The 13,397-nt window shown below is 32.8% G+C and overlaps 1 protein-coding gene across 2 annotated transcripts in view; it reads left to right on the forward strand.

The window, feature by feature from the left end:
- The window catches only part of LOC133181718 (unconventional myosin-Ie-like), a 34,784-nt gene that overhangs the window by 1,144 nt on the left and 20,243 nt on the right, over positions 1–13,397 (forward strand). For both annotated transcript variants that reach the window (XM_061316281.1, XM_061316282.1), the window contains exons 2-11: positions 3,885–4,010; positions 5,315–5,404; positions 5,812–5,906; positions 7,182–7,269; positions 7,585–7,674; positions 8,333–8,410; positions 8,683–8,767; positions 9,049–9,152; positions 10,094–10,226; positions 10,595–10,791. In XM_061316281.1, coding sequence (XP_061172265.1) covers positions 3,885–4,010; positions 5,315–5,404; positions 5,812–5,906; positions 7,182–7,269; positions 7,585–7,674; positions 8,333–8,410; positions 8,683–8,767; positions 9,049–9,152; positions 10,094–10,226; positions 10,595–10,791 — 1,086 coding nt within the window. The remainder of the gene's footprint in view (positions 1–3,884; positions 4,011–5,314; positions 5,405–5,811; positions 5,907–7,181; positions 7,270–7,584; positions 7,675–8,332; positions 8,411–8,682; positions 8,768–9,048; positions 9,153–10,093; positions 10,227–10,594; positions 10,792–13,397) is intronic.

The raw sequence follows: 13,397 nt of genomic DNA on the forward strand, positions 1-13,397 counted from the left end.
CGACGGACCCGCAACTTTCACTTCAAAGTGCCGAGCGCTTTGCGAAGGAAAAGTTGCTACCTATTTTTTATCGACTTAGGTCAGTCGCGGCCATGATTCGAACACACGACCTTCCGATCACGGAGCGAGCGCTTGAAGTATGAAATGTTCATATATTCTGTGGAAATTCAATTTTAATCTATAGATGTGGAAGCCTATCGTGTAGGACTTGTATTCTGGGGGCACACAAGTCTGTAAACAATAATTTGCGAAGGGTATTGTCAGATAACTGATTTTCGGTACATATAGCTAGTACGATATTCTACATATGCTAGGTAATATTCTCCATATCTCTCTCACAGGCGGGTCCAGCATTCCTTATTACAAAAGGGAACCCGGGCCTCCTGGGGTCTAAATCCACATCGTTCAAGAAATATACTCTTGCGTATCGAATCAAATGGGAGACATAAATTCCATGTGCAGGTGATAATGGTATATTGTTCACAGACACTTGTTTCGGTTATATATTTTTTTATGATATGGATTTAACATTTTTACCGAAACAAGCGCCTGTGATATTGCTCCATAAATAAGGGGAGTTGACGATAGAAAAGATAAATTCAAGTTTATCATAAAGGTTAGTCGAAAGTTTGCCATCAATGTCTCTCTCTAGTAAAATATCCAGATATGAAGCAGTTGTGTCAAACTGCATGGTGTCTTTTATTCCGTATGAATGAAAATAATTATTGTTAATTGATAAAACGTCATCGATATTTTTAAATGTCGAATTGAAGACCAGTGCCAGTCTTCTTTTCATGTAGAAGTTTTTGAATGAATTCTGCTTCACAATACAAAAGCATGTCCGCTAATAATGGGGCTCAATTAGCACCCAGAAGAATTCCAACAGAAATTGTTGGAAAACCTGGTCTCCAAAGACTACATAGTTAATCTCAATGAGAAACTCGAGAATCTTTTAAATATTAAAATCAGATCTACATGTATATAGAAAACTCGTGTGTAGAATCAGGGTGGTTTTTAACAAAGTCTGCAGATGATCAAGGATAAGGTAGGAAATTTTGCGAGTTCCATTCTATTTTTTAAAAAAGAAGTGTCTATATGCATGATGTTAAAAAGCCTGGTTTTTAATTTATCGTGGGGGTGCTTGTGTAAAGTGTTGGAAAGTCAAATGTTTCGATGCTATTGAATTTGAACACATTTAATTATATTGAAAAATTCTAAATTGGTAGAGGGCACTATTCACCGTTCTTCTACATAACTATGGTCACTCTAACATAATCTGTAAATTCTTTGTTGTCACTTAGCCTTTGGGTTGCCAATACAAAACTTTCTTTTTAGCGAGAAGAGGTCGCCAAAGCTAGCGATCAATATTGTCTTCATTTCCTTGTTTGCTCTAGGACGAAAGAGGTCCACCCGGTAGGAAATGTAACTTCCAACTCCAAAAGCACTAGTACTGGGAACCCCTTTTGTACAGTCCAACCTTAGTCCCGTCCAAGTGTCTGTTCGATCCTACAATCTAGATTGTGACAGTTCAAGTAGTCATATTGTAGCGTCTGACACATATACTAAAAATATATGCGAAAGTAAATTTCTCTGTACGTGCAAGTTTGGATTTTAAAATTTGAAACCTTAAGTCATAGGCATAGTGCTGTGAACTTAATTAAAAATGAAGTGACTGTATGACGTAAAAATAGTAAAATATAAATTAGATGTATTTATTATTCAAATATTTGTGTAAAATTATGAAGAAATTATGATATGTAAAATGTTGAACATGATTCCAAAGCTGTATATTGCATCTTTTCTTAGTGCTACTAACAGAGCCGTGCACCGTATACTATTTGTCTTCTATATATATGCCCACTTTAGTAACGTATAACATTAATCTAAGTGAATTAAAAATAGGCAATTAAAGCAACGAACACCTTGCAACTTTGGCAAACAACGTTGATGGTGTGACCGGAAAAGGACATTAATGCGAAAGTGGTGGGCATATAATTTGCGCAAAAAAGAAGGAATACTAGAATGAAAGTGGGCATTTATACTTAGGAGTTTTTGTGCGAATTTTAATTACCGGTACCTGATTCACAGTAAGCTAGGTATTTCGGAAGGAAAAAACGATAAAATTAGACCGGTTTAATGCATTCATGAGGAGTGTTGGACATGTATCGTCTGCCCAACCATTCATCTTTTTTTTATTATTAATAACGGATAAAACTGTTCGATTTTAAGTTTACATTGAATTTTTTCTCTCGTTTTCTTTTCATAATATAGAATACACTATTTTGAAACCATTAGAAACAACTATATAATTCCATGTAGCTACATTTATGTCATAATTTTATGATTCATTTTAATTTTATGAGGAAGCGGATCCTGGCTTTTTGTAAAGTCGATGAATTGATCATGCACGGGAAATCGTCTAGATTTAACTATAATACTTTATCTTGATGTTCTATTTTTAATTTAGCATTTTATAAAACTGAAAAAAAAAATGCTTGTTAAAGGGAAAAAAAGTTAGTCAAGCAAGTCTGGGTGTGACTCATAGTACATGTAGTAGTTGACGTAGTAATTTCTATCACTTTTATTCAAGTTAATTTTCTATAGATTATGTCAACATACAAATTAATTATTCAGCAATTAAATTTCTTTATGATAACATGCCATATAGATATTTTAGCAAAATCGGGCCCATAGCATGCATAGGAGGAAGTTTCAGTGAAGGGTGGGAGGGGGCAACCTACTAAAATGGTTTGACAAACAATTAAAAAAAAGGAAGGTCGTTAGACATTTTTTGAGTAGAAACACCATAAATTAACTTTGTTTTTTGTTTGCTTGTTTATTCAGGAAATGGCACATAGAACATACGTTGACACATAAAATCTAAAGAAATTAGATTTTTTTCTAGTACTTATTGAGGGGCACAACTGTGAATTATCTTTGTCTTCTATAGTAAAGTATTTGATATATTGGGGCAAAAAATACACAACATTACAAAATATAATTTTTCTTTTAGAAGAAAATTGAGCACGTTACATCTTGTTTAGTTATGCAAACACTAAGGCCCCTTGAATCTTCAGTCAGATGTGCTCTACCAACTGAGCTATCGTTGTACCAACTGGGTTATCTGGATACCGGCGATCGTCTGACCACCACAATCCTCCCTTCTTCTGTTAAAGGTCTTCGCCCCCGAAGACACAAACCCAGATCCTTCCCTGGCAGGTTTCTCACCTGTCACTTGGACCAGGGCATGGCACGGGCACCAGATGTAACAGGAAAGGAGAAAAATGCGACAGACCAGATTCGAACCCGGACCCCCTTAATCTCTAGTCATGTGCTCTACCAACTGGGCTATCTTGGTCACCGGCAGTATCTAAACCGGATTTAAAATCCCCGCCAGAACACCTACATTTATAATTTCCATTAAATGCGCGCGCACCCAATACAGGTGCTCCTTCCTTTTATCTGTCAACAATGTTTCATTAAATTTAACAATGTTACCCAATGTAAAGTTTACGATTTTCTGACACGAATATGAATACATGAAGAGAACAGTTTGGCTGGATTGTTTAGGTTTACTAGTTTAAGATGGTAAGATTTTACAATTCTTGGTAATATTTCACTTTCTTCACTTTGATCTTTTCTCGAAACATTTCCGGGACATCCAATGGTCACCTACTTAAAGGAAATTTTTTAGTTGTTTCTTTTCTACAGATTCTAAAAAAGACACCAAAGCCAATTACTCTATTTATTACTCAAGAAATACTGCCAGTGTCTGTAATTTAAAGTTGAATTTGCTGTATTACTATCGAGATGTTTGGAAAGGGGGGGGGGGTATTCTCTTTAGAAAAGGGGTTGATGTTTTAATCTGCAGTTTTTTTTTCTAGCCTTACCACTGGCAGAGCCACAATGTCAAGACCAGCGGGGTGGATGATATGGTTCTCCTCCAAAAAATTTCGGAGTCCGCAATCGTCGAGAACCTCAAAAAGAGACTCATGGAGGATACTATCTTCGTATCCTTTTAATAATTAACTTTGATGATTTTTAAATCAAATCTTCAGTGATGCCTTTTTGTTTTTTTTAAATTTGAAAAATATACAAGACATGACTTACTGGAGAAAATCTTGAATTTTAGTTGTGAAAACAGTAGGACACTTTATCTTCACTCAACTGAGAAATAAAAAGGTACTGCGCCAAAGTTAGATATATCATCCCATGTATTAGCAGGGTTCTCCTTGAGCCGTTTAACGTGGCGGACCCGCCACAGTTAAATTCCTTAGCGCCACAGTTAAAAAATCAGCGCCATAGTTCTGCCACAGTTAAAATATTAGCGCCACAGTAAGATCGTCGTCATCAGTGAGATAAATATATAAATTTGTAAACCAAATGAACCTCCAAATTATGTACCTTTTTTCAGTTTCTAATGCTAAACCGTTAATTTACTCTAATTAGGGCCCATTGTTTGGCTTGCACAGGCAATTATATTCTAGACCTCTCTGGATACTTAAATGAAAAGAGACAAGCCATTTTTTCCACACATTTCACGTTAATTGCAAATGAAATTTTTAATATTAATTAATTCATGTTTTAATAGTTCTACAGATAACCACTTCTCCAAAATTGCATTGGCACTGCGTGTCAAAGATCGTACGTATATCGTAATCATGTATTTTTTCAATGTTGAAAAATTAAGGATAGATCCACCAAAATATTATTTCATGACTCTAAACTGCTTAAGTATTTTTTATTCACAAATTTTAAGATATTTCAGTCTTCAGACCGAAAATTGCAAATTCATATAGATGTTAGCATGATTGTATGACTTACCAGAATTTCCTCCGTCCTCTAATGAACACTACATCATTTACCTTTTGTAATTTTTTTTAAAGAGGGTTTAATGCTTAAAACTTGTTGTAACTGGTACTTTTATTTTCAGATTTTAAAGCTAATATTTGTTTATTTATAAGTATGTATGTGTTTGGGAGGGGGGAGGGGGTCTTTTTCACAGTATGCATATATTTTGGGAACATCCTAATTTTTGTTTTACACTATGTTAAATCGATATCATTTCATTTCTTCTATTATTAAAATTAATAATCAATTTGCCAAATAATAAATATCATTTGTATATTAAACTATTGATTCAGGGGGGTTGTGTGTTTTTCAATTTATTTTGTGGTTCCTTCGCGAATTCGGTCGCGAAATGAACACGAATATTAGCACTTCGCGAAAGTCTTGCGCCACAGTTAAATTTGAAATGATGGAGAACCCTGTATTAGTAATAATGATTTTAATGTTGCTAACCTTAACACTGCAGACCTATATTGGGCCTGTGCTGGTCTCGGTCAACCCATTCAAACAGCTGAGCATCTTCACAGATAGAGAGGTGGAAATGTATCAAGGAGCTGTAAGTTGCTGCAGTATTACATTACAGATTCATGTTCGAAACCTAGAAGGGTCTCTGATACAATCCTATAGGTCAATATACAATCATAAAATTCTCAATAAGCTGTTTTCAGTGTATGAGGGAAAAAATGAGATATAGGTCATGGAATCTTGATCAAGGACTCCAGCTCTAGTGCGACAGTTCTTGCTGATTAGCTGGTGCAATGACTATATTGCACTTAATAATAATTTATTGATAATTTATAATTGAAAAAAAAACAAACAAATGTGTGGAAATATTACAAAGAATGAAATAGGCAATAATGGAAACAAATAAAAACAAAAGATTTATTTTGTGAGTTATAAGTTTTTATGATGTTCTTGGACTTTCTTGCTTTCACTTTAATTCATGGATATATTTTTTTAAAGGCTCAGTATGAGAATCCTCCTCATGTTTATGCCTTGGCAGACAACATGTATAGAAACATGATGATAGACATGGAAAACCAGTGTGTCATTATCAGGTAAAAATAAATACCCTCACACTAGGGCTGTCACGGTTCCAAAATATTTCGGATGGGGTCGGTTCTGTAAATTTTCGGTTCAGTTTCGGGTTTTTTTGGGTCATTTATTTACATCTATTTTAAACCTTAATTTCATGAATTTAACTTGAAAAATCTTTATTTGTTACATTAAATTTACATTGAAAACAAGTCTTAACCATGCGAACGTCTAGACATCGGTGACTTGGCCTACTATTAGCCACAACCTGACCATTCCTGCTCGTTTTGATAATTATCTAATACTTCCGTGACAAGTGTTTTGTCATGGAATGAAGTAGATTTCAGTTGTGATGTTTATTTATCACTGTTATCGTCATCATTCCTTTGATTTCGACGGCATTTTTTGTATTGAACAGACTTTAATATATAAACCAGACCCGAACCGTAATCCGGAAAAATGGAACCGGAACCGAACCAAACAACTTGGACCGCTGTTCTCGGTTATTTCGGGTACTCGTGACAGCCCTACCTCACACTCATACATTACATAACATATTAGCTATAGTAGATATAATAACTAATATCTGGTCGTTACAAAATATATTCATTTTACAAGATATTCTACCACCAGTAATCAAGATGAGGAATAAAAAGATGATATTATGGATTATTCTTGAAAAATTCTGAATATAATTATTCCAATAACAAATAATGGTTTTAGTAAGCTTTTCTGGAGTGTCTAAGGATAAGTAACAAATAGCTGTTAAAACAAACTACTTTGAATCATATCTACATGTAGTTCTGTAACATAGATTACTACACTGCATAAATCTGTTACTAAATATCTTGATTGATCATATATAGACAGTGTTACATATTGAGGCAAAAAGACACACAAAGAAAACAATGTTTTCATCAGATAAAAGATAAATATGAGTACACACTAGATAAAATAAAAGCTGACTACCAGTACACATCAGATAAAACAAAAGCTGAACACAAGTACACATCAGATAAAACAAAAGCTATAAATACAAGAACAAAAGCTAACTAAAGGTCACAACAAAACCTCACATTAATCATATTAAATCTTGGTGAAATTTATATTGTAGTTCTAGCAACATGAACAGTAGTAAAATATTTTTCATTATTTTCCTGAAACAGATTATGGTTTATTTATATGAGTATCTGAACAAAGCTGCCCATTGACAAAAAAGATACCACATCTTACGCTTTTAGCTGATAATATAATGATTTGAATAATCTGTAGGTACATGTACATTTATTTCTTTTCAGTGGTGAAAGTGGCGCTGGAAAAACAGTGGCGGCCAAATTTATTATGGGTTTCATTGCCAAAGTCTCTGGTGGTGGTCCTAAAGTTCAGGTATCTTTTAAGAAATATGGGTCAACAATAGTATAATAAAGAGAAGATAAGCCATTCATAATGCACATGAAAAAAATACTTAAATTAATATGTAATGTAGATTGAAAAGAGATTCAGTGTGTGTTATGCACATTTAATGATATTTAAAACAAAAAAACAAAAAACAAAAACCAGTAAAAAATGATTTTTTTTATATATATATATAATTTTAATACATAATTATCATGAATCAGACTTAGGTAGAATTGTATTACAAGTATGTTTAAATAAAATTGTTTAATTTCTTTAAATGTTTAAGTCATCTTCACATTACAGAGAGTCAAAGATGTTATACTGGAGTCAAATCCATTGTTAGAAGCCTTTGGAAATGCTAAGACAGTCCGTAATAATAATTCTAGTCGATTTGTAAGTATAAAAGTGTTGAAGCTTATTCTTTTGTCAGTAATGTTTTTCTCAAGGAAGGATTCTTGTCTGGTTTCTGACTAGGTAACTGAGAACAGATTTGAGCCAAAAAATAATTAAAATGTGTTTTTTCTCTCTTACTAAACCGTCAAAACCTTTTGTCTTTCTAACTTTTGTACCTTTATATGACTACTTCACCACATACGAAAATTTGAAAAAATTAAATATACGAAGCATATAAAAATTCCTGATATTCCCTAAAACTTTAAGAAAAATAGAGGAAATTGGGATTACACAATATCTACTTTAGTTATTTATCTTGATTTGGTAGTATCATCTTGCAGATCATATAAGGTGACATCTTTTATGCAGAAAGAAAAAAGGTTGTTCTTTTAAACTAGATGTAGGCATTACATGATTGGCAGCAGATATACTGGTATTTTATTTTTAAGGTTAAGGAAAAAGCTAATGACCTTGACCCGATCACTCCTGAAATAAAATGGTTAAATTTTATGTTATTGATACCATCACTTAATGATATTGTCTTCTTGAATCTGTGAAAATTTCATTAATTTTTAAATACTATAAATGTGAGAAGAATCCCTCCTTAATGTGTTCTACAGTAAATATGTGGAGATGCAGTTTTTTTATTGTGTTTTAGGGTAAATATGTGGAGATACAGTTCAGTCGGGGTGGTGAACCAGATGGGGGAAAAATATCAAACTTCCTTCTAGAAAAGGTAAAGGCTAAATGTAAAACATATTTGTACTGACATATATATTCATCCTATGACTTTAAAATGAATGTTTTTTTATCAATGTTATAAGCAATATTGCTTTCTAAAGGTGGTAGTAATGCATTTGTACAGTGTCAGAAATAAAAATAAAAATTAATAATGATAAAAAAATAAATATATGAACTCATTTTTCTCTGAATACTAAAACTGATTTAATTTGTAGACTTTGATTTTCACATGTTATTTAATATGGTTTTTTTTTTTGTGATTTTCAGTCTCGTGTTGTGATGCAAAACCAGAATGAAAGAAATTTCCATATTTTTTACCAGATGTGTTTTGGTGCTGACAATAAAATTAAAGGTAGATATGCAGACATGTATATGAGAATAATGATGCTCTTCTTTCATTATGAATGTATGTTTTGTTAATTCTATGGGTCTACAGTCTGGTTGATCTTGATTAGTACATTTACTGGTGGCTGTGCATAACAGTATTGTCATCCATAATTTTGTCAAAATGTATTCAAAGCATCAGTATAGCTATTTACTATTTTACTGCATTTTCAGATTCTTTGATATATCTTCTTGTTGCTGCAAAAGTTCATGCAATTATATACATTGTACCATTGTAATTTGTTACAGAGTCACTAGGTCTCACTAATCCAGATTATTATATGTACCTGAATCAGAGTGGAGCTTATAAAGTTGATGGAACAGATGATGTTCAGGAATTCAAAGATACAATGGTAAGGCCCCTGTGGAAAGTAATTGTCTAGTACATCTAAGGTTTAGTCATCTTTGAGGGAAAAAAATTGCTTTTTATGTAAATCATTCATGAGACATTGTCTGGCATGTTTCAAATACAGTTGAACTTCGGTATCGTGAACACTAATATCTAGAATACCATGGATATGTCAAAGTAGTTTGAAATCCAAAACGCTTATTTTTATAAAGTATTTTACCCTCAATATATCAAATCATTGGGTATCTTGAAGTTCTTTCTTGGTCCCATTGAGTTCAAGATAAAGAGGTTTGACTGTATTTATTGAAATTTCTGAAAATCATTCATATATTTTCTGATGAGATTTGTATAAAATGGAAAGGGTAGATGAAGGAAAAATGTGCAATTGTAGTAAGGCAAGGATGTAGGTGTAAAAAGGTTCATCAAAACTCTCCTTAGGGTTTTACCATATATCAGTATCATTTTTACATCTTTGTATTGACAGCATGTTATGACTGTGGTAGGGTTTTACCATATATCAATATCATTATTTGATCTTTGTTTTGACAGCATGCTATGACTGTGGTAGGGTTTTACCATATATCAGTATCATTATTACATCTTTGTTTTGACAGCATGCTATGACTGTGGTAGGGTTTTACCATATATCAGTATCATTATTTGATCTTTGTTTTGACAGCATGCTATGACTGTGGTAGGGTTTTACCATATATCAGTATCATTATTACATCTTTGTATTGACAGCATGCTATGACTGTGGTAGGGTTTTACCATATATCAATATCATTATTACATCTTTGTTTTGACAGCATGCTATGACTGTGGTAGGGTTTTACCGTATATCAGTATCATTACATGTATTACATCTTTGTTTTGACAGCATGCTATGACTGTGGTAGGGTTTTACCGTATATCAGTATCATTATTACATCTTTGTTTTGACAGCATGCTATGACTGTGGTAGGCATTCCAGAAGAAAACAAGGAGGACATTCTGAGTCTCATAGCAGCTATCCTTCATCTGGGAAATGTTAACTTTATAGAAGATGGAAACTACGCCAAAGTACAGAACGATGATTGTACGTGTTGTTTAACATAGAAAGAAAATAAACATATTAGCTTTTTATGTGAAATGATGTTCACTGAAATTTCAAAAATGCCTCACTGAGAAAAACCTATCAGATGTTAATTATTTGTAAATAATGCAGGGTGAAACTCTAATTTTAACAGTCTTTCAGTTCAGCTTGTTAGAATGTTTTTTAAAACTTTTTAATTTAATTAATGCATTAATTATGTTAATTCATTTAAATCTTTACACAGAAAGTGTTAGCATTTTGACAATTTGTAAACAGAAGGCTTTCTTATGCCAGGTTTTTCTAATGCCATTCTCGTTTGGTCATTCTTTCTAGTTTTACACTACCCCTCACACAAGGTATTCTATTTCTAGTTTTACAGTACCCCTCTTACTTGTTAACTGTTGACCAGGAATTTCTCCGCCAGAAGCTGACCAGTCACACCATGGACAGTAAATGGGGTGGAAAGTCTGAGAGGATTGAGGTCACTCATAATGTAGAGCAGGCTGAATTCACACGAGACGCCCTATCAAAAGCCTTATACTCAAGAATATTTGACTACCTTGTCAATGTAAGTATTCATACTTACACATTATGAGTAGGGCTGTGTATTGAGCAAAATTTTTGATACGATACGATATTATATAAAGCAATATGCGATATATTGGATTCTTTAACGAGTCTATCAAAAAAGTCTTGTATCCATACACTTGATAAAAACTGGGTGTTTTATTACCAAATTGAAAGTTCATGTCTCACTGTCTTTACAAAGTACACTTCAAATTCAAACTTTTAATGATTATATTTACATTTCCAATGTCTTTGTCCGAGATAAAATTACAAATTGTAAAAATACTTTATTTCTACATAAATCTACTGGTTCATCGATAGGCGCGGTTAAAAAAAATCACGTGCGGGGCATGACAAATAGAGACAGAAGCAGGGCTATTGGCATGGGAATTTGCAGAATCAGGAGCATGTAAATATAAGGAATAACTGTCAGATTTTTTGGATTCATGACGATGATCAATCGATTGGCTTGCGTGATAATTTTATGCATAAACGCCTTCAACGTTTGTGCAAATTATCACGCAAGCCACTCAATTGATCACATCATGAATCCAAAAAATTAGACAGTTATTCCTTTAGTAAAACTAATGTTAAAATATAGTTGTCTATGTATTTTGCAATAGTTATTTAAGATGTGCTACCTCCTTAATGTTTATTTCACTATTGATCATTTTTAATTCAAAACAGTTAAAAATAACCTTTGGTGACTGAAATTCCCAACTTTTTCACAGAATTATAAGAAAAACTGCCTGCCCGATACGTATTGGAAGTTATTTTTCGATACGATACATTCCTGAATATTCGATACGTATTGATTAATCAATATATTGACACAGCCCTAATTATGAGGCACCATATCGATTGTTGCCATGATATTGACAAATGTGGAGAAGGTATACTTCATTATTCATTGCTTTCTTTCGGAAAAAAACATAATTATTGTACATGTATTTGCATGTCATATTGAAAATATTTTGCATCAGTTGTTTTATTTGTATAATTATGTAGGTTTGTTGATATCTCAGAATTTTAGGGATGGTGTTAGTAACCAGTTAACTGATTACTGTATATACTCACCTGTAAGTCGGTTTTTTTGGGAGTTGAACTTTGGTCCAAACCTCTTTATCCAACTTATACGGGAGTTATAAAAAGATTGGTATTTTAGCAGGTCAATCCCTCTAATTTAAGCTCAAAAAATACAACTGATTTATAGGCTGACCGACTTATAGGCAAGTATATATGGTACTTGGTTGGAACGATGGTAATTGGTTACAAAATCCTGAATTGGTTAGACTGAAAAAATAAAATATGTGTATATTTGACCAGACTTTCAGGAAAATTTTACATCCCATTCAATTTAAAAAGAAAAAAGACATAATTAATAAGTTAGTGTTTTGGCATATCTAATTAATCTGATTTTGAGATAGTTAAGGTTCCCTGGAATGAGATCTGGGAAGGGGGGGGGGGGCTTGTAAATATAGTTGGTCAGTGTATGAATTGTTAATTATTGTTTAAACAGTGCATCCTTCATTAGGGCCCCGCAAGGATTTGCGGGTGCCCTATAGTAATCACTCTGTCTGTCTGTCTGTCCGTCTGTCATTCTTCCGTCCACAAATTTTCTGTTTTTTTTCTTATATTTTTTTTTAGGGTTGACAAATTAAGTTCAAATTTGGTATGTTGGTTGAATAGGCAGTAAGACATATTTTGATGCTAAGTTTGGTTCTCTATGTCATTCGGTTTGGAGCTGGGGTGGTGGGGTAGATTCCTTAACTTTATATAAGAGTATATGGGCAAAGAGAGATAACTGCTGAGAATGTTCCTATTGTAAACTATGAAAGGCTGCAATGAGTCTCTTGGGATTAATTAACTTTCCTCTTGAAGAAAATTCAAAGCATTTATCGTTATCTGCCACATTGAGATTAATTAACACCTCTGTCTGCAAATGAAGTTTGTTTTGAAGTTAAGGTCAATTCTGAAAGCTGTTTACCATCTCTGAAATGTGGATGTAAATAATTTTCATACTTTATTTTGTTAAAATACAAAATGAGTTATGATTTTATTGAATTCTAAAAACAAGATATAGATAAAGATATCGTTTTTATTATTATTTTCTTTTTCTTTTTTTTTTCTTTTTTTCTGCCTTATGTAAATTCAAGAATACTATTTATTTTAACAGGTATTCAGATAATAACCTCATTCGATCATTGCTGAAAAAGTTCTTATTGTAAACTTAGAAGAAAAGGTTGAGAGAGCAGTATAATTAATCCCCTGGGATTGATTATCTTGCTGGTTTGCAGAATATTTTAGAGGGTTATCTTTCTGTCACTTTAAGATTAATTAACACCTTTGTCTGCAACTGATATTTGTTTTGAAGTAAAGGTCAAGCCTGGGTGATATTTGCATTCACTGAAGGCTGGCATTTTAGAAAACACATGCTTCATTCATTTAAATTTAAATATACATTTAATTGAGTTATTATAGATATGATGTTTTTTACTGCCTTATTTAAATACAAGGATACTATTTACAGGTTGTTGGATATTTAGCAGTTGCTGTTGCTTATTCTTTATATATATTCAAATTTTTTGGAATCAAGTAAAATTCTCA

The sequence above is a fragment of the Saccostrea echinata genome, unplaced genomic scaffold, assembly GCF_033153115.1.
Source record: "Saccostrea echinata isolate AGI-Se365-2 ecotype Australia unplaced genomic scaffold, CSIRO_AGI_Sech_v1 ptg000009l, whole genome shotgun sequence".
Taxonomy (NCBI): domain Eukaryota; kingdom Metazoa; phylum Mollusca; class Bivalvia; order Ostreida; family Ostreidae; genus Saccostrea; species Saccostrea echinata.